Raw genomic sequence first — 25000 nt, forward strand, 5'->3', positions numbered from 1 at the left:
CATTATATATATATATATATATATATATATATATATATATATATATATATATATATATATATATATTTATATATATATATATGTATATATATATATATATATAAAGCCACCATTACTTTATATGGAGACTCACAATATAAAAATCTCGTTTGATATCGGAGCAAATTCTGAGAGGCAGCTGACCTTGACCAGTGGTGGCTCCCCCCCCCCCACCCCCACCCTCCCCCTCCCTCCCTCCCTCCCTTGGGGATCCCACCCTGTGAGGCTCCTTCATCCTCCCCCCCTGTCCCCAGGTCACACCCTGATCCTCTCTCCCTCCTCTCTCTCACTCACCCTTCACCCTGAATCCCTACCTCCTCCCCCCCTCACCCTGGCTCCACTTACCTTTCTCCCTAAGCCTGCCCCAACCTCGACCCTGGCAATCACAGGTCCTTCCCTATTCTTCCCCTTCTCCCATAGCAGTGTCGTGGGTGGGGGAGAGTATGGGAGAGAGGGTGGGGGAGAGTGTGGGAGAGAGGGTGGGGGAGAGAGGGTGGGGGAGAGAGGGTGGGGGAGAGAGGGTGGGGGAGAGAGGGTGGGGATGGGTAGAGAGTGGGGGGAGGGGCGGCCAATTACTACCTTAACTACCATAATTCCCATCCGGTAGTGGTGGTTCAGCCTTGAAAAAGGTGATCATCTTAACTAATTACTAACCTCTTGCTTGGCCAAGATAACCAGCGACACTGAATCAAATTAAAAAAAAAATTGACTGTGTGTTTTGTATATTATCTCTTGGAGCCAACAATGTGTAATCTCTTCCCCACAATGTCATTAATTTTCATGTCACGAAGGTTTAATACACCCGTGGTCTCTGATTGGTACACGGCAAAGAGTACTGGGAAGACGGGACACCACCAGCGTAGCTCTCATCCTGTAGCTACACTTCAGGTAATCTCTCTCTCTCTCTCTCTCTCTCTCTCTCTCTCTCTCTCTCTCTCTCTCTCTCTCTCTCTCTCTCTCTCTCTCTCTCTCTCTCTCTCTCGCTCTCTCTCTCTCTCTCTCTCTCTCTCTCTCTCTCTCGCTCTCTCTCTCTCTCTCTCTCTCTCTCTCTCGCTCTCTCTCTCTCTCTCGCTCGCTCTCTCTCTCTCTCGCTCTCTCGCTCTCTCTCTCTCGCTCTCTCTCTCTCGCTCTCTCTCTCTCTCTCTCTCTCTCTCTCTCTCTCTCTCTCTCTCTCTCTCTCTCTCTCTCTCTCTCTCTCTCTCGCTCTCTCTCTCTCTCGCTCTCTCTCTCTCTCGCTCTCTCTCTCTCTCTCGCTCTCTCTCTCGCTCTCTCTCTCGCTCTCTCTCCCGCTCTCTCTCTCTCTCTCTCTCTCTCTCTCTCTCTCTCTCTCTCTCTCTCTCTCTCTCTCTCTCTCTCTCTCTCTCTCTCTCTCTCTCTCTCTCACACACACACACACACACACAAGATGGGCGGACTGCATTTTTTTGGACTGTCGGAAAGCCTTTGACACAGTACCCCATAAAAGGTTGATTCATAAGCTGGAGAAACAGGCAGGAGTAACTGGTAGGGCACTCCAGTGGATAAGGGAGTATCTAAGCAATAGGAAGCAGAGAATTACAGTGAGGGGGTGAGACGTCAGAATGGCGTGAAGTCACCAGTGGAGTCCCATAGGGCTCTGTACTCGGACCTATCCTGTTTCTGATATACGTAAATGATCTCCCAGAGGGTATAAACTCATTCCTCTCAATGTTTGCTGACGACGCCAAAATTATGAGAAGGATTAAGACAGAGGAGAACAGCTTGAGGCTTCAAGAAGACCTGGACAAGCTGCAGGAATGGTCGAACAAGTGGCTGTTAGAGTTTAACCCAAGCAAATGTAATGTAATGAAGATAGGGGTAGGAAGCAGGAGACAGATACAAGGTATCATTTGGGAGATGAAATACTTCAAGAATCAGAGAGAGAGAAAGACCTGGGGGTTGATATCACGCCAGACCTGTCCCCTGAAGCTCATATCAAGAGGATAACATCAGCAGCATATGCCAGGTTGGCTAACATAAGAACGGCCTTTAGAAACTTGTGTAAGGAGTCTTTCAGAACATTATATACCACATATGTCAGACCAATCCTGGAGTATGCGGCTCCAGCATGGAGTCCATATCTAGTCAAGCATAAGACTAAACTGGGAAAGGTTCAAAGGTTTGCCACCAGACTAGTACCCGAGCTGAGGGGTATGAGCTACTAGGAGAGACTACGGGAATTAAACCTCACTTCGTTGGAAGACAGAAGAGTTAGGGGGGACATGATCACCACATTCAAGATTCTCAAGGGAATCGACAGGGTTGATAAAGACAGGCTATTTAACACAAGGGGGCACACGCACTAGGGGACACAGGTGGAAACTGAGTGCCCAAATGAGCCACAGAGATATTAGAAAGAACTTTTTTAGTGTCAGAGTGGTTGACAAATGGAATGCATTAGTAAGTAATGTGGTGGAGGCTGACTCCATACACAGTTTCAAGTGTAGATATAATAGAGCCCAATAGGCTCAGGAACCTGTACACCTGTTGATTGACGGTTGAGAGGCGGGACCAAAAAGCCAGAGCTCAACCCCCGCAAGCACAACTAGGTGAGTTCACAGGATGAACAGAATGCATTTTTCTGGATTGCCAAAAGCCTTTGATACAGTGCCGCACATGAGACTGCTGTTCAAACTTGAGAGGCAGGCGGGGGTGGGAGGAAAGGTCCTAGCATGGGTCAGGAACTACCTAACAGGAAGGAGCCAGAGAGTTACGGTAAGGGGGCGAGAAGTCGGACTGGCGAAGAGTAACGAGTACCTCAAGGATCGGTGCTGGGACCAACTCTATTTCTAATATACGTTAAGGATATGTTTACAGGCGTAGAGTCCGACATGTCGATGTTCGCGGATGACGTAAAATTAATGAGAAGAGTTGTGACAGATGAGGATTGTAGGATCCTCCAAGAGGACCTGAACAGGTTGCAGAGATGGTCAGAGAGCTACTGTAGTTCAACTCAAGAAAATGAAATGTTATGGAAATGGGACTAGGAGATAGGAGACCAAAGGGACAGTACACAATGAAGGGGAACAGCCTACCTGTGACGACGCGAGAAAGAGACCTGGGAGTGGACGTAACACCTAATCTATCTCCTGAGGCACATATAAATAGGATAACGACAGCAGCGTACTCTACACTGGCAAAAGTTAGAACTTCATTCAGAAACCTAATTAAGGAGGCATTTAGGGTGCTTTACACTGCCTACGTGAGACCAGTCTTAGAGTATGCCGCACCATCATGGAGTCCCCACCTGAAGAAACACATAAGGAAACTGGAAAAGGTTCAGAAGTTTGCGACGAGGCTTGTCCCAGAGTTACGAGGGATGGGATATAATGAGCGCCTGAAGGAACTGAACCTTACGATACTAAAAAAAAGAAGGGAGACAGGGGGATATGATAGGAACGTATAAAATACTCGGGGGAATTGACAGAGTGGACATAGACGAAATGTTCACACGGAATAGTAACAGAACGAGGGGACATGGATGGAAGCTGGAAACTCAGATGAGTCACAGAGATGTTAGGAAGTTTTCTTTTAGCGTGAGAGTAGTGGGAAAATGGAATGCACTTCAGGAACAGGTTGTGGAAGCAAATACTATTCATAATTTTAAAACCAGGTATGATAGGGAAATGGGACAGGAGTCATTGCTGTAAACAACCGATGGCTGGAAAGGCGGGATCCAAAAGTCAATGCTCGATCCTGCAGACACAACTAGGTGAGTACACACACACACACACACACACACACACACACACACACACACACACACACACACACACACACACACACACACACACACACACAGTGGGTTCTTATGTTGATTCCGTTACTATAGAAAAAACAGAGGCCACATAAAATGTTATGTTGGGTGTGGTTGTGTTAACATTGTGTTAATGTTAACAGTACACCGTTGGTGTGTGTGTACTCACCTAGTTGTGCTTGTGGGGGTTGAGCTTCGGCTCTTTGGTCCCGCCTCACAACCGTCAATCTACTGGTGTACAGGTTCCTGAGCTTCTGGAGTTCTTAATATGTCTACATTTGAAACTGTGTATGGAAATGTGTATTGAAGTGTGTACTCGCCTAGTTGTGTCTGCAGGATCGAGCATTGACTCTTGGATTCCGACTTTCTAGCCATCTGTTGTTTACAGCAATGTCTCAGGTCCTACTTTCCTATCATATCTAAGTTTTAAAATTATGAATAGTATTTGCTTCCACAACCTATTCCTTAAGTGCATTCCTTTTTCCACTACTCTCACGCTAAAAGAAAACTTCCTAACATCTCTGTGACTCATCTGAGTTTCCAGCTTCCACCCATGTCCCCTCGTTCTGTTATTATTACGTGTGAACATTTCGCCTGTTTCCACTATGTCAATTCCCCTGAGTATTTTATACATTCCTATCATTTCCCCTCTCTCCCTTTTTTTTTCTACTATCGTAAGGTTCAGTTCCTTCAGGCGCTCATTATATCCCATCCCTCGTAACTCTGGGACAAGCCTCGTCGCAAACTTCTGAACCTTTTCCAGTTTCCTTATGTGTTTCTTCAGGTGGGGACTCCATGATGGTGCGGCATACTCTAAGACTGGCCTCACGTAGGCAGTGTAAAGCACCCTAAATGCCTCCTCACTTAAGTTTCTGAATGATGTTCTAACTTTTGCCAGTGTAGAGTACGCTGCTGTCGTTATCCTATTTATATGTGCCTCAGGAGTTAGATTAGGTGTTACGTCCACACCCAGGTCTCTTTTCGCGCGTCGTCACAGGTAGGCTGTTCCCCTTCATTGTGTACTGTCCCTTTGGTGTCCTATCTCCTAGTCCCATTTCCATAACTTTACATTTACTGGTGTTGAATTTTAGTAGCCTCTGTGTGTGTGTGTGTGTGTGTGTGTGTGTGTGTGTGTGTGTGTGTGTACTCACCTAGTTGTACTCACCTAGTTGTGTTTGCGGGGGTTGAGCTCTGGCTCTTTGGTCCCGCCTCTCAACCGTCAATCAACAGGTGTACAGATTCCTGAGAGAAATGTGTGTGTGTGTGTGTGTGTGTGTGTGTGTGTGTGTGTGTGTGTGTGTGTGTGTGTGTTTTACTAGTTGTGTTTTTGCGGGGGTTGAGCTTTGCTCTTTCGGCCCGCCTCTCAACTGTCAATCAACTGTTTACTAACTACTATTTTTTTTTCCCACACCACACACACACACACCCCAGGAAGCAGCCCGTGACAGCTGACTAACTCCCAGGTACCTATTTACTGCTAGGTAACAGGGGCACTTAGGGTGAAAGAAACTTTGCCCATTTGTTTCTGCCTCGTGCGGGAATCGAACCCGCGCCACAGAATTACGAGTCCTGCGCGCTATCCACCAGGCTACGAGGCCCCTAGGGTCTGCGTGCGTGCGTGCGTGCGTGCGCGTGCGTGCGTGTGCGTGCGTGCGTGCGTGTGCGTGCGTGCGTGCGTGCACCAGCCACTCCAGTACGCGTGACTGATACAGACACTCTCCACCGTATTTAAGTGAGTGGCGTGTCGTTATTATGGTGCCGGGACCTGTCAGGAGATGACTGATGCTGTCAAGAGACGCGCCATGACGGCTGCCAACAGGATGAACTGTGCCGCCACACTCGCTGCTGGCCACAACAGTCTGACATAACACTTCATTAGACACACCAACTACATAATCACGAACCCAAGGATCTCCAGATATTGTGGTGGCACTGGGTGTGTGTTGGCACTGGGGGTGTGGTGGCACTGGGTGTGTGGTGGCACTGGGGGTGTGGTGGCACTGGGTGTGTGTTGGCACTGGGTGTGTGGTGGCACTGGGTGTGTGGTGGCACTGGGAGTGTGATGGCACTGGGTGTGTGGTGGCACTGGGCGCCTGGTGGCACTGGGCGCCTGGTGGCACTGGGCGTGTGGTGGCACTGGGCTTGTGTTGGCACTGGGCGTGTGGTGGCACTGGGCGCCTGTCGACACTGGGCGTGTGGTGGCACTGGGCTTGTGTTGGCACTGGGCGTGTGGTGGCACTGGGCGCCTGTCGACACTGGGCGTGTGGTGGCACTGGGCTTGTGTTGGCACTGGGCGTGTGGTGGCACTGGGCGCCTGTCGACACTGGGCGTGTGGTGGCACTGGGCTTGTGTTGGCACTGGGCGTGTGGTGGCACTGGGCGCCTGTCGACACTGGGCGTGTGGTGGCACTGGGCTTGTGTTGGCACTGGGTGTGTGTGGTGGCACTGGGCGCCTGGTGGCACTGGGCGCCTGGTGGCACTGGGCGCCTGGTGGCACTGGGTGTGTGTTGGCACTGGGCGTGTGGTGGCACTGTGCGCCTGTCGACACTGGGCGTGTGGTGGCACTGGGTGTGTGGTGGCACTGGGCGGCCCCAAACGGGCGTGCCTTCACAAGAATGGCCTGGTTTTACCTGCGGGTATTTGGTCAGCTGCGCGGTAAACACCCGAGACAGCGTCGGTGCGGACGATCGGAAGACCTTGTACCCCCTCACACGCTCATGAAAGTTGAAGCCCTTGAGGGCGAAGGTTAAATACTGAACTGAATTAAGACAATTTTGATGGATTAGAAATATTATTATTATTATTTCGGCCATATGAAAGGTCTCAATTATGGTGTTTACAGTTGTAATTTTTTTTAAACTATTTGGACTATAAGAATGTCTCTCTGTCCGTGGTTGGTGGCTGGGTGTGTGGGGGAGAGGGTAGCGTCATGCGGCTTTGCAGGGTGAATGGTCTGTGGTGGAGGACGGACATAGGCTGGTCAGAGGGGTTGGCCTAAGTTAAATACTTTAAGAAATATTAACCTGTAACTTTAGCCTCTAGAGCAATTTTCATGGTGCGAAATGAAATCGCGGATGCGTTTTCCGTAGAGTGAGCAGGAACTACGGCACGATCTCCCGCACTACATCACTGAATGCCCAGTTATTAGACCTTTCAGACCAGTTGGCATGAGGTACCTGGAGCTTTGCAATTACTTTATTCACTCTCGTATTCTTGAAGATATCCTCACAGTATACCCAAAATTTGCCAGTGCCGGCTACTGAACACATGGCTCTGTATGACTAACCATCCTGCGAGATGGGGACTTGTATTACCACTGCTGCCTTATTCAATCTTGTGTTGTTGATATCCTCAAAATGCATCCAGAGTCTGTCAGTGCAGACCGCTAATCACATGCCTCTGTATGACTAACCATCCTGTGTGATGGGGATTTTTTAGCATCACCTAGTTAGCTTTTTTGACACACTGTACTCCACTTCATATAGTCTAGGGCAGCTACACTAATGCAGATGTACCTCAGGTATTAATAAAAAAAAAAAAGGGGATGATTAGGAGAGGGATGATTAGGAGAGGGATGAATCAGGAGGGGGGGGGGGGGCAGATGAGTGAATGGGGGTTATCTTGATATGAGATGTTTATCTTGAGATAATTTCGGAGCTTTAGTGTCCCCGCGGCCCGGTCCTCGACCAGGCCTCCTCCCCCAGGAAGCAGCCCGTGACAGCTGACTAACACCCAGGTACCTATTTACTGCTAGGTAACAGGGGCATCAAGGTGAAAGAAACTCTACCCATTTGTTTCCGCTTCCACCGGGGATCGAACCCGGAACCTCAGGACTACGAATCCGAAGCGCTGTCCACTCAGCTGTCAGGCGCCCCTATAGAAGCTCTAGTACCATGACATCCTGCCCCTTGACCTTACACTTAGAGCTACACAACAATGTGATCGCCGGGGGCCAGATCACGAAGCAGTTACGCAAGCACTTACGAGCCTGCACATCCTTTCTCAATCTTTGGCGGCTTTGTTTACAATTATTAAACAGTTAATGAGCTCCGAAGCACCAGGAGGCTGTTTATAACAATAACAACAGTTGATTGGCAAGCTTTCATGCTTGTAAACTGTTTAATAAATGTAACCAAAGCCGTCAAAGATTGAGGAAAGATTCGTTCGTAAGTACTTGCGTAACGGCTTCGTGAATCTGGCCTAATCGCTATCATACACAATGAGCATTAACCTTCTTAATCATACGCAGAAAGAAGACCAAGATTGACGAAGTCAAAGTCAAGATTGAGAAAGTCAATCTTCAACAGAAATACTGGACATAAGATAGAGAAGCGATTAGAGAGATAATTGCTGCGATAGTTCGGTAATCAGAGCTACGAGAACGTGAAGGTGTGTGGCAAGCAGCGCCATTAACATCCATTATCTTGAGAGTTGTAATCAGCGGAAGACACCAGACGGGTAGCGGAAATGGTGGTGTTTGAGATCTGCCGCTGGTAGGCTGTGTGTACTGGGGTGGGTAGGCGGGGTGGGGATGTGTGTGCGCGTTCGTGCGTGTGCGTGTGTGTGTGTGTGTGTGTGTGTGTGTGTGTGTACGTTTATGCGTGTGTGTGTGTACGTTTATGTGTGTGTGTGTGTGTGTGTGTGTGTGTGTGTGTGTGTGTGTGTGTGTGCGCGTGTGTGTGTGTGTGTGTGTGTGTGTGTGTGTGTGTGTGTGTGTGTGTGTGTGTGTGTGTGTGTGTGTGTGTGTGTGTATGAGTGTGTGTGTGTATGAGTGTGTGTGTGTGTGTGTGTGTGTGTGTGTGTGTGTGTGTGTGTGTGTGTGTGTGTGTGTGTGTGTGTGTACGGACTAAAGCACACACCACACACAGAGCACAATTTCAACGCTACAATAAGAAGTTATCCTTCAGATAACGATAACATGATTTCCACCCCTGAATTCCCTGCCCTTGCTGATTAAGGGGGAAATGGGGGGTTAGGGGGGGGAGGGAATCTTGAACTAGCTCAAGACTAACAACCAATCAACCCACACCACTAACAACATCCTGATACACATACATCCTCATACAACTCCACATTGAAAAAAAATACAGTGACCCCCATTACTTGAAAGAACCATTAAGCGCTAACAACGTCATTTAATCAACGGTTGATGACCGTTGCTCAGCAGCCACTGCAACAGGGCTTAATAACGCCAACAGGAAAATTAAAAAGAGGAGATATTGGGAAATAAATAATATAGAGCAGAATTAAAACGTGTAGGCGATATGTCGGCCTGTATATATTAACCTGCTGTACTTAGCATGCTGTAGGTGTGTGTGTGTGTGTGTGTGTGTGTGTGTGTGTGTGTGTGTGTGTGTGTGTGTGTGTGTGTGGCGTGGCCTTGGTCACACCCTGCCTAGGAGAGATGGGGTCACACCCTACCTAGGAGAGATGGGGGTCACACCCTACCTAGGAGAGAGATGGGGTCACACCCTACCTAGGAGAGAGAAATGGGGGTCACACCCCTACCTAGGAGAGATGGGGGTCACACCCTACCTAGGAGAGAGAGATGGGGGTCACACCCTACCTAGGAGAGATGGGGGGTCACACCCTACCTAGGAGAGATGGGGGGTCACACCCTACCTAGGAGAGAGATGGGGTCACACCCTACCTAGGAGAGAGAGATGGGGGTCACACCCTACCTAGGAGAGATGGGGTCACACCCTACCTAGGAGAGAGAGATGGGGTCACACCCTACCTAGGAGAGAGAGATGGGGGTCACACCCTACCTAGGAGAGAGATGGGGTCACACCCTACCTAGGAGAGAGAGATGGGGGTCACACCCTACCTAGGAGAGATGGGGGTCACACCCTACCTAGGAGAGATGGGGTCACACCCTACCTATGAGAGATGGGGGTCACACCCTACCTAGGAGAGAGAGATGGGGGTCACACCCTACCTAGGAGACAGAGATGGGGGTCACACCCTACCTAGGAGAGAGAGAGAAGGGGTCACACCCTTCCTAGGAGAGAGAGATGGGGTCACACCCTTCCTAGAGGAGAGAGAGAGAGAGAGAGAGAGAGAGAGAGAGAGAGAGAGAGAGAGAGAGAGAGAGAGAGAGAGAGAGAGAGAGAGAGAGAGAGAGAGAGAGATATCACACCTGCCGCACCCTGCAACCCTCCTAACCCGCGCCAGTAAATGTATCAACTATCCAGGAAGACACGGGACAAAAACCAATACACTTCGGAGACATTACCTGTTTGCGGGACTTCTCAGACGCCAGGTTGAGTATGGAGCCGTGGATCTGGAGTCCCAGAGTGAGGGTGAGGCTGCGGAGATCTGAGAGACGTCTCAGCGGCGGGTGAGAAGTCTCAGCGCTGCCACCATCCTGCGAGGCGTGACGACCAAGCGTCAATATAGCATCTTGAGACCTCTGGCGGGTGAGAAGCGCCTCGTGTGTTCTCTGGCGCATGAGCAGCGCATCGTGAGAGAACCTGCGCCCTAGCGTCACGTCGTGGGAGAGGTGTCGTCGAGGGGCAGGCTTCAGGAAGCTCAGACGTCGTGGAGTGTCTCCCAGCGACAAGTCTTCGTGGATAGTGTCGCTCACTCTCCTCTCAGATACCCGTATCGTAGGGGGATCGTCGTGTTCTTCAGACTCGTCTGTGCTGCTGTGGGATGGTGTCTGCTCCTCCTCGTAATTATCTGTCTGCTGCTCGTGCTGGTAACTAGTTCCTCCGTCACTACGAGGTTGCTCGTTCACGTCATCTGCGGTCGTTAACGGATGGTCGTAGAAGCCGGCCATGTACGTGGCTGTCTGCGACGCGTCGCTGTATTTCTCGTCACCTGACGCGACGGGCTGCGATAAACAGTGGCCATGACCAGATTCCGTCAGCCTTACAGCCCCAACTGGGCCTCTCGCAGCCCCTGTCGCGTCGTCAGAATTGCCTAGGTCATCACCGCTCTGTGGCCGGCTGTGCCGCGTGTCCTCATTTACGTGGAGAATGTAAATCGAGTCTGTGGTTGACTGCAGCTGGCTGTGAGTGTCTGTGGAAAAGTGGGAGTTGAGCGTGTCCATAGAAGGACACCGAGAATCGCCAAATTCCGTGCAGGTGTCCGAACAGTCGGTGTATTCCACGTGCTGGTCTTCAAGAGACTTCGAACCCAGGCTTCTGTCGGCGAAGTCGAGAGCGGTGTCCTCTATGTCGTCTGCCAGTGTGAAGCAAACTGGGCCGGTGGTCATGTCTGTAAGCTGGTCTGTGTGTGTTATGGCTTCTGTGGGGCTGTCTGTGTCTGTGGGACTGTCATCCATGACTGGGGGAGCATGTGGACTGTCATCCGTGTCTGGGGGAGCATGTGGACTGTCATCCGTGTCTGGGGGAGCATGTGGATTGCCATCCGTGTCTGGGGGAGCATGTGGACTGTTATCCATGTCTGGGGGAGCATGTGGACTGTCATCCGTGTCTGGGGGAGCATGTGGATTGCCATCCGTGTCTGGGGGAGCATGTGGACTGTTATCCGTGTCTGGGGAGCATGTGGACTGTTATCCGTGTCTGGGGAGCATGTGGACTGTCATCCGTGTCTGGGGGAGCATGTGGACTGTCATCCGTGTCTGGGGGAGCATGTGGACTGTCATCCATGTCTGGGGGAACATGTGGACTGTCATCCGTGTCTGGGGGAGCATGTGGACTGTCATCCATGTCTGGGGGAGCATGTGGACTGTCATCCGTGTCTGGGAGAACATGTGGACTGTCATCCATGTCTGGGGGAGCATGTGGACTGTCATCCATGTCTGGGAGAACATGTGGACTGTCATCCATGTCTATGTGAACATGAGGATAGCCATCAGGGACGGCGGGGGCGTATGGATAGCCATCCGTACCTAGGTATCTGGATATCTCTGCGGGCCAGATATCAATCGAGTAGGTACGAGACAGAGGGTCGCGGCGCGTGACGCCTCCGTCAGATAAGTCACGAGTTTGCCGCAGGTGGCGAGGTCCAGCTGGGAGATCTGGCTGGTTAGGGTGACAAGACGGGCCTGGAGGGTGACAACACTGGCCTGGAGGGTGACAACACTGGCCTGGAGGGTGACAGCACTGGCCTAGAGGAGGGTGACCCTTATGAGCCATGTCTGGAGTCGGTTCCGAATCGCTTCCTCTGTCCACAACAGTTCAGAGTTCAAGAGAAGAGTTCATCTTCGAAGTCCTCTCACGATAGGTAAACAACACCGACCTTCCTCAAGAGTTTCATAGTGGTTCTTGAGTCTCACTCGAGGAAGGAATGAGTCTGCGCAGCGCTCCGAGGAGCATCCGCTCGTGTCGAGGTGATCCTCGAAGCAGCAGGTGTCCTGCTCAAGCGCTTTTGATGCCCGAGAACACTGAGGTTGTGAGGATTGGAGTGAGGCCTCACAAGCTGGCCTGGAGACTGATCCCGGGCTACTCATGCCCGTGCACACCTCATACGTGACTTAATCCTCATTAATCACGGGAGTGAGGATGTCATACCTCACACATTCCTCGTCGAGTCAATACAGTCACCACTACAGGTTATCCACGGGTGTTAAGGCGGTAAACTCACTTCTGACTGGCACTGTCGCTGCCTCACTTCTGACTGGCACTGTCGCTGCCTCACTTCTGACTGGCACTGTCGCTGCCTCAATTCTGACTGGCACTGTCGCTGCCTCACTTCTGACTGGCACTGTCGCTGCCTCACTTCTGACTGGCACTGTCGCTGCCTCACTTCTGACTGGCACTGTCGCTGCCTCACTTCTGACTGGCACTGTCGCTGCCTCACTTCTGACTGGCACTGTCGCTGCCTCAATTCTGACTGGCACTGTCGCTGCCTCACTTCTGACTGGCACTGTCGCTGCCTCACTTCTGACTGGCACTGTCGCTGCCTCACTTCTGACTGGCACTGTCGCTGCCTCACTTCTGACTGGCACTGTCGCTGCCTCACTTCTGACTGGCACTGTCGCTGCCTCACTTCTGACTGGCACTGTCGCTGCCTCACTTCTGACTGGCACTGTCGCTGCCTCACTTCACCCCACGAGTGCCTGTAGTTGACCTCTTAATCACTCTCATACCCGCAAGTGCCTCTTTTGTGAGACGTCTCGCGGTTATTTAGAGTTAACCTGTTGAGTGCCAACACTTGAACGTCTGTTGAGTGCCAACACTGGAGTCTCCGTCGAGTGCCAACACCGGTGCCACTCTCACACAGGATAACACAGCGTGGTTATCCTGCTGTGAGTCCGGACGATAGCACGACCTGCCGCAGTTCAGTATACCCTGTGGAACTCCCCCGGGGTCAGTCAGCCACCTCCTGCTAATGCGCTCTCACGGGCGGTGGGGGCAAGATGTAGTGTTGTTGGTGGTGGTGGTGTTGGAGGGCAGTGTTGGGGCGCAGTGTTGGAGCGCAGTGTTGGAGAGCAGGGGTGGAGAGCCCGCCAGGAGGTGCGGCGTGTGTGGGGCTCAGTTGAACACTGAGAGCGGCCATTCTTACCTGCCAGACCTGACTTGCTCGAGCCCCGCCCCCAGGACCATCACTGGCCGGCCCCAACCTCCACTAGGAACTGAGGGTCACCTGCTTCACGGAGGGCGGAGCCGCCCCCGCCGCTGCTGCTGCCCACGCCCACTCTGTCACGCCCGCACGCCCACGCTCTCACGCGCCCACGCTCACACACGCCCACGCTCTCTCACGCGCCCACGCTCTCTCACACGCCCACGCTCTCTCACACGCCCACGCTCTCACTCACACGCCCACGCTCTCACTCACACGCCCACGCTCTCACTCACACGCCCACGCTCTCACTCACACGCCCACGCTCTCACTCACACGCCCACGCTCTCACTCACACGCCCACGCTCTCACTCACACGCCCACGCTCTCACTCGCACGCCCACGCTCTCACTCGCACGCCCACGCTCTCACTCGCACGCCCACGCTCTCACACGCACGCCCACGCTCTCACACGCACGCCCACGCTCTCACACGCACGCCCACGCTCTCACACGCACGCCCACGCTCTCACACGCACGCCCACGCTCTCACACGCACACCCACGCTCTCACACGCACGCCCACGCTCTCACACGCACGCCCACGCTCTCACACGCACGCCCACGCTCTCACACGCATGCCCACGCTCTCACACGCACGCCCACGCTCTCACACGCACGCCCACGCTCTCACACGCATGCCCACGCTCTCACACAGCGTGTGAGAGACAAGCTGAAGGAATGGTCGAACAAATGGTTGTTAGAGTTTAACCCAACCAAATGTAATGTAATGAAGATAGGTGTAGGGAGCAGGAGGCCAGATACAAGGTATCATCTGGGAGAGGAAATTCTTCAGGAGTCAGAGAAGGAAAAAGACTTGGGGGTTGATATCACGCCAGACCTGTCTCCTGCAGCACATATCAAGCGGATAACATCAGCGGCATATGCCAGGCTGGCCAACATACGAACGGCATTCAGAAACTTGTGTAAAGAATCATTCAGAACTTTGTATACCACATATGTCAGGCCAATCCTGGAGTATGCAGCCCCAGCATGGAGTCCATATCTAGTCAAGGATAAGACTAAACTGGAAAAGGTTCAAAGGTTTGCCACCAGACTAGTACCCGAGCTGAGAGGTATGAGCTACGAGGAGAGACTACGGGAATTAAACCTCACTTCGCTGGAAGACAGAAGAGTTAGGGGGGACATGATCACCACATTCAAGATTCTGAAGGGGATTGATAGGGTAGATAAAGACAGTCTATTTAACACAAGGGGCACACGTACTAGGGGACACGGGTGGAAACTGAGTGCCCAAATGAGCCACAGAGATATTAGAAAGAACTTTTTTAGTGTCAGAGTGGTTGACAAATGGAATGCATTAGGAAGTGATGTGGTGGAGGCTGACTCCATACACAGTTTCAAGTGTAGATATGACAGAGCCCGATAGGCTCAGGAATCTGTACACCTGTTGATTGACGGTTGAGAGGCGGGACCAAAGAGCCAGAGCTCAACCCCCGCAAACACAACTAGGTGAGTACACGCACGCCCACGCTCTCACACGCCCACGCTCTCACATTCAGCACGCATGAGGCCGGGAGGAAAGTGAGGGAGGAAAGTGAGGGGAGGAAAGTGAGGGGAGGAAAGTGAGGGGAGGAAAGTGAGGCAGGAAAGTGAGGGAGGAAGGTGAGGGAGGAAAGTGAGGGAGGAAAGTGAGGCAGGAAAGTGAGGGGAGGAAAGTGAGGGGAGGAAGGTGCGGGAGGAAAGTGAGGGGAGGAAAGTGCGGGAGGAAAGTGAGGGAGGAAAGTGAGGGAGGAAAGTGAGGGAGGAAGGTGAGGGAGGAAGGTGAGGGAGGAAGGTGAGGGAGGAAGGTGAGGAAGGTGAGGGAGGAAAGTGAGGGAGGAAAGTGAGGGAGGAAAGTGAGGGAGGAAAGTGAGGGGAGGAAAGTGAGGGGAGGAAAGTGAGGGAGGAAAGTGAGGGAGGAAAGTGAGGGAGGAAGGTGAGGGAGGAAGGTGAGGGAGGAAAGTGAGGGAGGAAGGTGAGGGAGGAAAGTGAGGGAGGAAAGTGAGGGAGGAAAGTGAGGGAGGAAAATGAGGAAGGTGAGGGAGGAAGGTGAGGGAGGAAAGTGAGGGAGGAAGGTGAGGGAGGAAGGTGAGGGAGGAAAGTGAGGGAGGAAGGTGAGGGAGGAAGGTGAGGGGAGGAAAGTGAGGGAGGAAAGTGAGGGAGGAAAGTGAGGGAGGAAAGTGAGGGGAGGAAAGTGAGGGAGGAAGGTGAGGGAGGAAAGTGAGGGAGGAAGGTGAGGGAGGAAAGTGAGGGGAGGAAAGTGAGGGGAGGAAAGTGAGGGAGGAAGGTGAGGGAGGAAAGTGAGGGGAGGAAAGTGAGGGAGGAAAGTGAGGGAGGAAAGTGAGGGAGGAAAGTGAGGGAGGAAGGTGAGGGAGGAAGGTGAGGGAGGAAAGTGAGGGAGGAAAGTGAGGGAGGAAGGTGACGGAGGAAGGTGAGGGAGGAAAGTGAGGGAGGAAAGTGAGGGAGGAAGGTGAGGGAGGAAAGTGAGGGAGGAAGGTGAGGGAGGAAAGTGAGGGAGGAAAGTGAGGGAGGAAAGTGAGGGAGGAAAGTGAGGAAGGTGAGGGAGGAAGGTGAGGGAGGAAAGTGAGGGAGGAAGGTGAGGGAGGAAAGTGAGGGAGGAAAGTGAGGGAGGAAAGTGAGGGGAGGAAAGTGAGAGGAAAGTGAGGGAGGAAAGTGAGGGGAGGAAAGTGAGGGAGGAAAGTGAGGGAGGAAAGTGAGGGAAGGAAAGTGAGAGAGGAAAGTGAGGGAGGAAAGTGAGGGGAGGAAAGTGAGGGAGGAAAGTGAGGGGAGGAAAGTGAGAGAGGAAAGTGAGGGAGGAAAGTGAGGGAGGAAAGTGAGGGGAGGAAAGTGAGGGGAGGAAAGTGAGGGAGGAAAGTGAGGGAGGAAAGTGAGGGAGGAAAGTGATTGAGGAAAGTGAGGGGAGGAAAGTGAGGGGAGGAAAGTGAGGGGAGGAAAGTGAGGGGAGGAAAGTGAGGGGAGGAAAGTGAGGGTAGCACCACCACCACCAACAATAAGAACAAGGCTGGAAGGAGAGGCTCACAAGGCTGGATAAGAAAGGTACCGTTATCCGGCTGGATAACGCACAAAACAAACCCACTAGACAAGATATCCTCCAAGCACACACACAGGACAGAGGGGCGGCAGTGCCCAACCACTTCCACCGTCCGGGATCGAACGCTGACCTACAAGGAAGGGGGGGGGGGTGAGGGATATACACTGGCCTGTATATCTGACGTGAATTATCAGAATACATCACTAAGCGCTGTATGTGAGGGTTAATGTCTGTATTGCCTGGATCATACCTGTAGAGGGTTCCGAGAGTTCTTCTACTCCCCGAGTCAGGCCTAGGGAGGCCAGGTTCGACTGATGATAACTTGGTCCACCAGGCTGTTGCTTGGAGCGGCCCGCAGGCCCACATACCCACCACAGCCTGGTTGGTCCGGCACATCTTGCAAGAACTTGTCTAACTGCTTTTTGAATACATCCACCTTTGTTCCGGCAATATTTCTAATGTTCGTTGGGAGGATGTTGAACAACCGCGGACCTCTGATGTTCATACAGTGTTCTCTGATTGTGCCTATGGCACCTCTGCTCTTCACTGGTTCTATTCTGCATTTTCTTCCATATCTTCCGTTCCAGTATGTTGTTATTTTACTTCGCAAATTTGGGACCTGGCCCTCCAGTATCTTCCATGTGTACATTATTTGATACCTTTCTCGTCTCCTATCCAGAGAGTACATTTAGAAAGCTTTGAGACGGTCTGAATAATTTAGGTGTTATATCGTGTCTATGCGTGCTGTATATGTTCTCTGTATTCCCTGTAGATCAGAGATCTCTCCCGCACTGAAGGGGGGAGTGAGTACCGAGCAATACTCAAGACGGGACAGCATCAGTGATTTCAATAGTATTAGCATTACTGTGGGACTCTGGATGTGAACGTTCTCATAATCCATCCAATCATTGTCCTGACCGCCGCCGCTATATTTGCTCGGTTATGTTCACTAAATATCAGGTCGTCAGACATCATAATTCCCAGATCTTTGACATGTTGTTTTCCTTCTATGAGTACCAACCACTTGGGTTGGACGGTAGAGCGACGGTCTTTCTTAATGCAGGTCGGTGTTCAATCCCCGACCGTGTAAGTGGTTGGGCACCATTCCTCCCCCGTCCCATCCCAAATCCTTATCCTTCCCAGTGCTATTATGGATTGGTGCTTCGTCTTGATAATTCCCTCCCTCCTTCTATGAGTGGATCTGACTGTGTCCTGTACCCTGTGTACCGCTGAAGGTGATGATCACCATACCTCAGTACCTGGAACTTGTCACCGTTAAACATCATGTTATTTTCCGCTGCCCAGACGAAAACTTCATTAATATCTGCTTGCAGATTTTCAGTGACTTCTACAGAGGAAATTTTCATGCTGATTCTTTTTCATCAGCAGCAACGGATGACACGAAGCTGTGACTAGTATTTTTGTCTATATCTGAGATGACAATGAGATATACCAAAGTGTTGTCGTCTGCCACATCTAACGAGTCCTATAAGGACTCGTTATAGGAAGACCACGAAGGAAGAATTGAAACAGAATTGACCGTTCTGAAGATGTATTATTAAATACGAAAGTACTTAAGGAAATTCCTGTTTCAATTCTTCCTTCGTGGTCTGACACTGTCACATTTTTCTTCACGTGTTAATTTTCGTGATTTACACACACATACATATACATATATATACATAAACAGTATACCACACTTCCGTGAATGTAACATTTCATTCACCTTGGACCTTATATAGTTCCCAAGGTGAATGAAATGTTACAACGACGGTAGAGAGGCAAACAGTTTACCTGACTTTTGGCGAGGTATTCCAAATGTTTGAGTGTGTGAGTGTAGCCACGGAGACCGGAGAGTCCCATCTGGGCACCAGTCACCTCCTTCGGAAAATATATCTTTTTAAGACTAACCCATAGTGCAGTCGGTAGAGCATCCACCTCTTTTGTCAGGGGACGGGTGTTCGAGCCACCTAGTGCCCAAGGTGAATGCATATATATAATATACTAATTATGGAAGGGAGTACCACCTCTGGCTGGAAAAATGGGACCCCTTAGCCTCGGAGGAAAGCACACACAACCCATTAGAGGGAATGTTTAGGTCCCCCTCCAATAGTTTCTGTGAGCTATTCTCTTACTAACCCCCTGACACATAGGTTAGGTGTCCGGTGGATCTTACCCTCAGTCTTTATATAAAGACGTTATTATATATAACGTCCTGTTTTTTACAGTGGACACTTGTTACGGTATCTGGAGCCCGCCAGGCTGCTTGTGTGGAGGTGCCTGTCTGGAGGGTTGCCTGCTGCACCCCTATGGTGGGCGGGGGAGGTATAATGAAGGGGTGGAGGTATAATGAAGGGTGGAGGTATAATGAAGGGATGGAGGTATAATGAAGGGGGTGGAGGTATAATGGTGGAGGTATAATGAAGGGGGTGGAGGTATAATGGTGGAGGTATAATGAAGGGGTGGAGGTATAATGAAGGGGTGGAGGTATAATGAAGGGTGGAGGTATAATGAAGGGATGGAGGTATAATGAAGGGGGTGGAGGTATAATGGTGGAGGTATAATGAAGGGGTGGAGGTATAATGAAGGGTGGAGGTATAATGAAGGGATGGAGGTATAATGAAGGGGGTGGAGGTATAATGGTGGAGGTATAATGAAGTGGTGGAGGTATAATGAAGGGATGGAGGTATAATGAAGGGGGTGGAGGTATAATGGTGGAGGTATAATGAAGGGGGTGGAGGTATAATGGTGGAGGTATAATGAAGTGGTGGAGGTATAATGAAGGGGCAGAGGTATAATGAAGGGTGGAGGTATAGTGAAGGGGTGGAGGTATAATGAAGGGGCGGAGGTATAATGAAGGGGCGGAGGTATAATGAAGGGGTGGAGGTATAATGAAGGGGTGGAGGTATAATGAAGGGGGTGGAGGTATAATGAAGGGGGTGGAGGTATAATGAAGGGTGGAGGTATAATGAAGGGGGTGGAGGTATAATGAAGGGGGTGGAGGTATAATGAAGGGGGGGGAGGTATAATGAAGGGGTGGAGGTATAATGAAGGGGTGGAGGTATAATGAAGGGGTGGAGGTATAATGAATGGGTGGAGGTATAATGAGGGACGGAGGTATAATGAAGGGGTGGAGGTATAATGAGGGGGCGGAGGTATAATGAAGGGTGGAGGTATAATGAAGGGTGGCGGTATAATGAAGGGGCGGAGGTATAATGAAGGGGCGGAGGTATAATGAAGGGTGGAGGTATAATGAAGGGTGGAGGTATAATGAAAGGTGGAGGTATAATGAAGGGTGGAGGTATAATGAAGGGGTGGAGGTATAATGAAGGGGTGGAGGTATAATGAAGGGTGGAGGTATAATGAAGGGGTGGAGGTATAATGAAGGGGCGGAGGTATAATGAAGGGGTGGAGGTATAATGAAGGGGCGGAGGTATAATGAAGGGGTGGAGGTATAATGAAGGGTGGAGGTATAATGAGGGGGTGGAGGTATAATGAAGGGTGGAGGTATAATGAAAGGTGGAGGTATAATGAAGGGTGGAGGTATAATGAAGGGGTGGAGGTATAATGAAGGGGTGGAGGTATAATGAGGGGGTGGAGGTATAATGAAGGGTGGAGGTATAATGAAAGGTGGAGGTATAATGAAGGGTGGAGGTATAATGAAGGGGTGGAGGTATAATGAAGGGGTGGAGGTATAATGAAGGGGTGGAGGTATAATGAAGGGGCGGAGGTATAATGAAGGGGTGGAGGTATAATGAAGGGGTGGAGGTATAATGAAGGGTGGAGGTATAATGAAGGGGTGGAGGTATAATGAAGGGGTGGAGGTATAATGAAGGGGTGGAGGTATAATGAAGGGTGGAGGTATAATGAAGGGGTGGAGGTATAATGAAGGGGTGGAGGTATAATGAAGGGGTGGAGGTATAATGAAGGGGTGGAGGTATAATGAAGGGGTGGAGGTATAATGAAGGGTGGCGGTATAATGAAGGGGCGGAGGTATAATGAAGGGGCGGAGGTATAATGAAGGGTGGAGGTATAATGAAGGGTGGAGGTATAATGAAAGGTGGAGGTATAATGAAGGGGTGGAGGTATAATGAAGGACGGAGGTATAATGAAGGGGTGGAGGTATAATGAAGGGTGGAGGTATAATGAGGGGGTGGAGGTATAATGAAGGGTGGAGGTATAATGAAAGGTGGAGGTATAATGAAGGGTGGAGGTATAATGAAGGGGTGGAGGTATAATGAAGGGGCGGAGGTATAATGAAGGGGTGGAGGTATAATGAAGGGTGGAGGTATAATGAGGGGGTGGAGGTATAATGAAGGGTGGAGGTATAATGAAAGGTGGAGGTATAATGAAGGGGTGGAGGTATAATGAAGGGGTGGAGGTATAATGAAGGGGTGGAGGTATAATGAAGGGGTGGAGGTATAATGAAGGGGTGGAGGTATAATGAAGGGGCGGAGGTATAATGAAGGGGCGGAGGTATAATGAAGGGGTGGAGGTATAATGAAGGGGTGGAGGTATAATGAAGGGGCGGAGGTATAATGAAGGGGTGGAGGTATAATGAAGGGGTGGAGGTATAATGAAGGGGTGGAGGTATAATGAAGGGGCGGAGGTATAATGAAGGGGCGGAGGTATAATGAAGGGGTGGAGGTATAATGAAGGGGCGGAGGTATAATGAAGGGGTGGAGGTATAATGAAGGGGTGGAGGTATAATGTATACAGAACACGATGTACTGAACGGGGTGAGAATAGCTTGAGCTACCTCATCCCTTTGTGTGTATTTTACCTCAATAAACTTGAATTTGATTTAGATTTTGAAATACAAGAGAGACAAAGAGGCGCTCTACATAAAGAGCCCAAGACTCTACAACACTTCCCTCTACACATGTAGGGGGGGGGGGGGATAACTAGCCAACCTCTCGTAGCGTTTAAGAGAGAAGTTAACTATCAACTCCAAAGGATTAACTGATAGGGAGCCGGTCGGCCGAGCGGACAGCACGCTGGACTTGTGATCCTGTGGTCCTGGGTTCGATCCCAGGCGCCGGCGTGGAACAATGGGCAGAGTTTCTTTCACCCTATGCCCCTCTTACCTAGCAGTAAAATAGGTACCTGGGTGTTAGTCAGCTGTCACGGGCTGCTTCCTGGGGGTGGAGGCCTGGTCGAGGACCGGGCCGCGGGGACACTAAAAAGCCTCGAAATCATCTCAAGATAACCTCAAGAAGTAGATCAACTAGGACGTCAAACTGCGGGCAGCTGTCTCTATAACAGCTTGGTTGACCAGAACCAGGAGGCCTGGTCAGAGACTGGGCCGCTGGGGGGACATTGATCCTAGGAAATACCCCAAGGTGATCCACTGTATAAGAGGAAACTAAAGGTTTGAAATGACTCAGCTCAGACGCCTCGATTTTTCCCGAAGACAGGACGAGGCTCCTTATCGTGTAGCAGTTCATTAATCTAAGAACAAAGGCGTCACTAACTGTCATAACCCGAGGGGTATCCAGCGGTGCCCGGGTCTCTTAGCTTCTGTCTCTCTCCCTCCCTGTCTCCCTTTCTCTGTCCCTTTCTCCGGGAGCTCGAGAAATATGAATTAATGTCGATAACAGCCAAAAATTCAGTTGGAAAACCGTATGCACAATCAAAGTCACATTTCAGACACCATAGGGTCGTTGGCTACAGGAATACGAGTCAAGCCGTACCTGTCCAACCACTTGGGGTGGACGGTAGAGCGACGGTCTCGCTTCATGCAGGTCGGCGTTCAATCCCCGATCGTCCACACAAGTGGTTGGGGCACCATTCCTTTCCCTCGTCGCATCCTAAATCCCTATCCTGACCCCTTCCCAGTGCTATATAGTCGTAATGGCTTGGCGGTTTTTCCTGATAATCTCGTTATCTTACTCGCCATACAGTCAAGGGGAAATGTTGCATCAAGTCTGGCCTCGAGCAGATATTCTCCCTGAAAGTAAAAATGTCAGATAAAGATAAAAATAAAAGATAAAGATAAAAATCAGATAGTCAGTCTCAGATAAAAAGTCAGATAAAGATAAAAAAATTCAGTCATGAAATGAATGATATGCAGTGTGTGTACTCTCCTAGTTGTGCTTGCGGGGGTTGAGCTCTGGCTCTTTGGTCCCGCCTCTCAACTGTCAGTCAACTGTGTGGGGGCTTAAGGCTCGCGCAGGAATATCCCGGCAAAAAAATTAAAAAACTGTGTGTGTGTGTGTGTGTGTGTGTGTGTGTGTGTGTGTGTGTGTGTGTGTGTGTGTGTGTGTGTGTGTGTGTGTTCTCTAGTGTCAGAAAACGATCGTTTGGTCAAGGATAAACCAGTTAAAAACGACGAACCTTTACGTTTTTATATCCTTATCTGCGACTACTATCCAAGCAGCGCCCCCCCCCCCCACACACACACCAGGCACAGTGGGCTACAATATAACATACCCCAATACTTTCCTTATGAAGGCTACTAATAGCCCAGTCTATAGAGCTTCGACCACACACACACACACACACACACACACACACACACACACACACACACGTGAGGGTCCATGCTTCGAGTATCTTAAGAGCCCAGGTCAACGCAAGATAAGATACAACCACTGCTAAGAATGTCCTGGAATTGCCAGGTGAAGCGACAGGTTACGCAACTGGCCCCAGTTCGAATCCTAGAGGAAGTATTTACCCAGGGTCCCCTGAGCGGAGTGACGCGAAATGGGAAGAACAGACCGAGTCCCCTGTTTCTGGGAGTTATGTCTCCCTCAAGGAGGAGCTGGTCGGCCGAGTGGACAGCACGCTGGACTTGTGATCCTGTGGTCCTGGGTTCGATCCCAGGCGCCGGCGAGAAACAATGGGCAGAGTTTCTTTCACCCTATGCCCCTGTTACCTAGCAGTAAAATAGGTACCTAGATGTTAGTCAGCTGTCACGGGCTGCTTGCTGGGGGTGGAGGCCTGGTCGAGGACCGGGCCGCGGGGACACTAAAGCCCCGAAATCATCTCAACATAACCTCAAGAAGGGGGTGTGCACATGTCATATATATATTTATCTCTGAGGTCAGTCCCCCAGGGTACTGTGCTTGCTCCAGTACAGTCCCCCAGGGTACTGTGCTTGCTCCAGTACAGTCCCCGAGGGTACTGTGCTTGCTCCAGTACTTTTTCTCATCCTCATTTCGGACATAGACAAGAACACAACCTATAGCACTGTATCATCCTTTGCAGATGACACTAGGATTTTCATGAGAGTAGGCAACATAGAGGACACGGCAAACCTCCAATCAGATGTAGATCAGGTCTTTCTCTGGGCTACAGAAAATAATATGGTGTTTAACGAAGATAAGTTCCAGCTCATGCGCTATGGAAAAATTGAAAATATAAAAACGGAAACCACGTACAAAACTCAGGCAAATCATAACATTGAACGAAAAGGCAATGTAAAGGATCTGGGTGTACTCATGTTGGAAGACCTTACCTTTAAAGAACACAATAAAGTAGCCGTCACAACTGCAAGAAAAATGACAGGTTGGATAACAAGAACTTTTCACACTAGAGATGCTATACCGATGATGATACTCTTCAAGACGCTAGTGCTCTCTAGAGTGGAGTACTGCTGCACAATGACAGCACCTTTCAAAGCTGGAGAAATTGCTGACCTGGAGAGCGTGCAGAGATCCTTTACTGCTAGAATCCACTCAGTAAAACATCTAAACTATTGGGACCGACTAAAATACCTAAATCTGTATTCTCTTGAGCGCAGGCGGGAGAGATACATAATAATTTACACGTGGAAAATAATTGAGGGGCTGGTCCCAAACCTGCACACAGAAATAACATCACATGAGACCAGAAGGCATGGCAGGATGTGCAGAATACCCCCGTTGAAGAGCAGAGGTGCAACAGGTACTCTGAGAGAGAACTCTATCAACATCAGAGGCCCGAGACTGTTCTACACGCTTCCACTACACATAAGGGACATAACTGGCCGACCCCTCACAGTGTTCAAGAGAGAACTATCAACATCAGAGGCCCGAGACTGTTCAACACGCTTCCACTACACATAAGGGACATAACTGGCCGACCCCTCACAGTGTTCAAGAGAGAACTATCAACATCAGAGGCCCGAGACTGTTCAACACGCTTCCACTACACATAAGGGACATAACTGGCCGACCCCTCACAGTGTTCAAGAGAGAACTATCAACATCAGAGGCCCGAGACTGTTCAACACGCTTCCACTACACATAAGGGACATAACTGGCCGACCCCTCACAGTGTTCAAGAGAGAACTATCAACATCAGAGGCCCGAGACTGTTCAACACGCTTCCACTACACATAAGGGACATAACTGGCCGACCCCTCACAGTGTTCAAGAGAGAACTATCAACATCAGAGGCCCGAGACTGTTCAACACGCTTCCACTACACATAAGGGACATAACTGGCCGACCCCTCACAGTGTTCAAGAGAGAACTATCAACATCAGAGGCCCGAGACTGTTCAACACGCTTCCACTACACATAAGGGGCATAACTGGCCGACCCCTCACAGTGTTCAAGAGAGAACTATCAACATCAGAGGCCCGAGACTGTTCAACACGCTTCCACTACACATAAGGG

At 50.4% G+C, this 25000-nt stretch overlaps 1 protein-coding gene across 6 annotated transcripts in view; it reads right to left on the reverse strand.

Moving 5' to 3' along the window:
* Positions 1–25000, reverse strand: part of LOC123768916 (Ankyrin repeat-rich membrane spanning) — an 866672-nt gene that overhangs the window by 261125 nt on the left and 580547 nt on the right. The window contains exon 1 of one of the 6 annotated variants that reach the window (XM_069309130.1): positions 10049–13283. The exons of the other annotated variants lie outside the window; for them this stretch is intronic. Within the exon in view, the coding sequence (XP_069165231.1) occupies positions 10049–11221 (1173 nt within the window). The 5' untranslated portion in view covers positions 11222–13283. Of the gene's footprint in view, positions 1–10048; positions 13284–25000 lie in introns of those variants that run through there. 6 annotated transcript variants of the gene reach the window in all.

The sequence above is a fragment of the Procambarus clarkii genome, chromosome 64 (genome assembly GCF_040958095.1).
Source record: "Procambarus clarkii isolate CNS0578487 chromosome 64, FALCON_Pclarkii_2.0, whole genome shotgun sequence".
Taxonomy (NCBI): domain Eukaryota; kingdom Metazoa; phylum Arthropoda; class Malacostraca; order Decapoda; family Cambaridae; genus Procambarus; species Procambarus clarkii.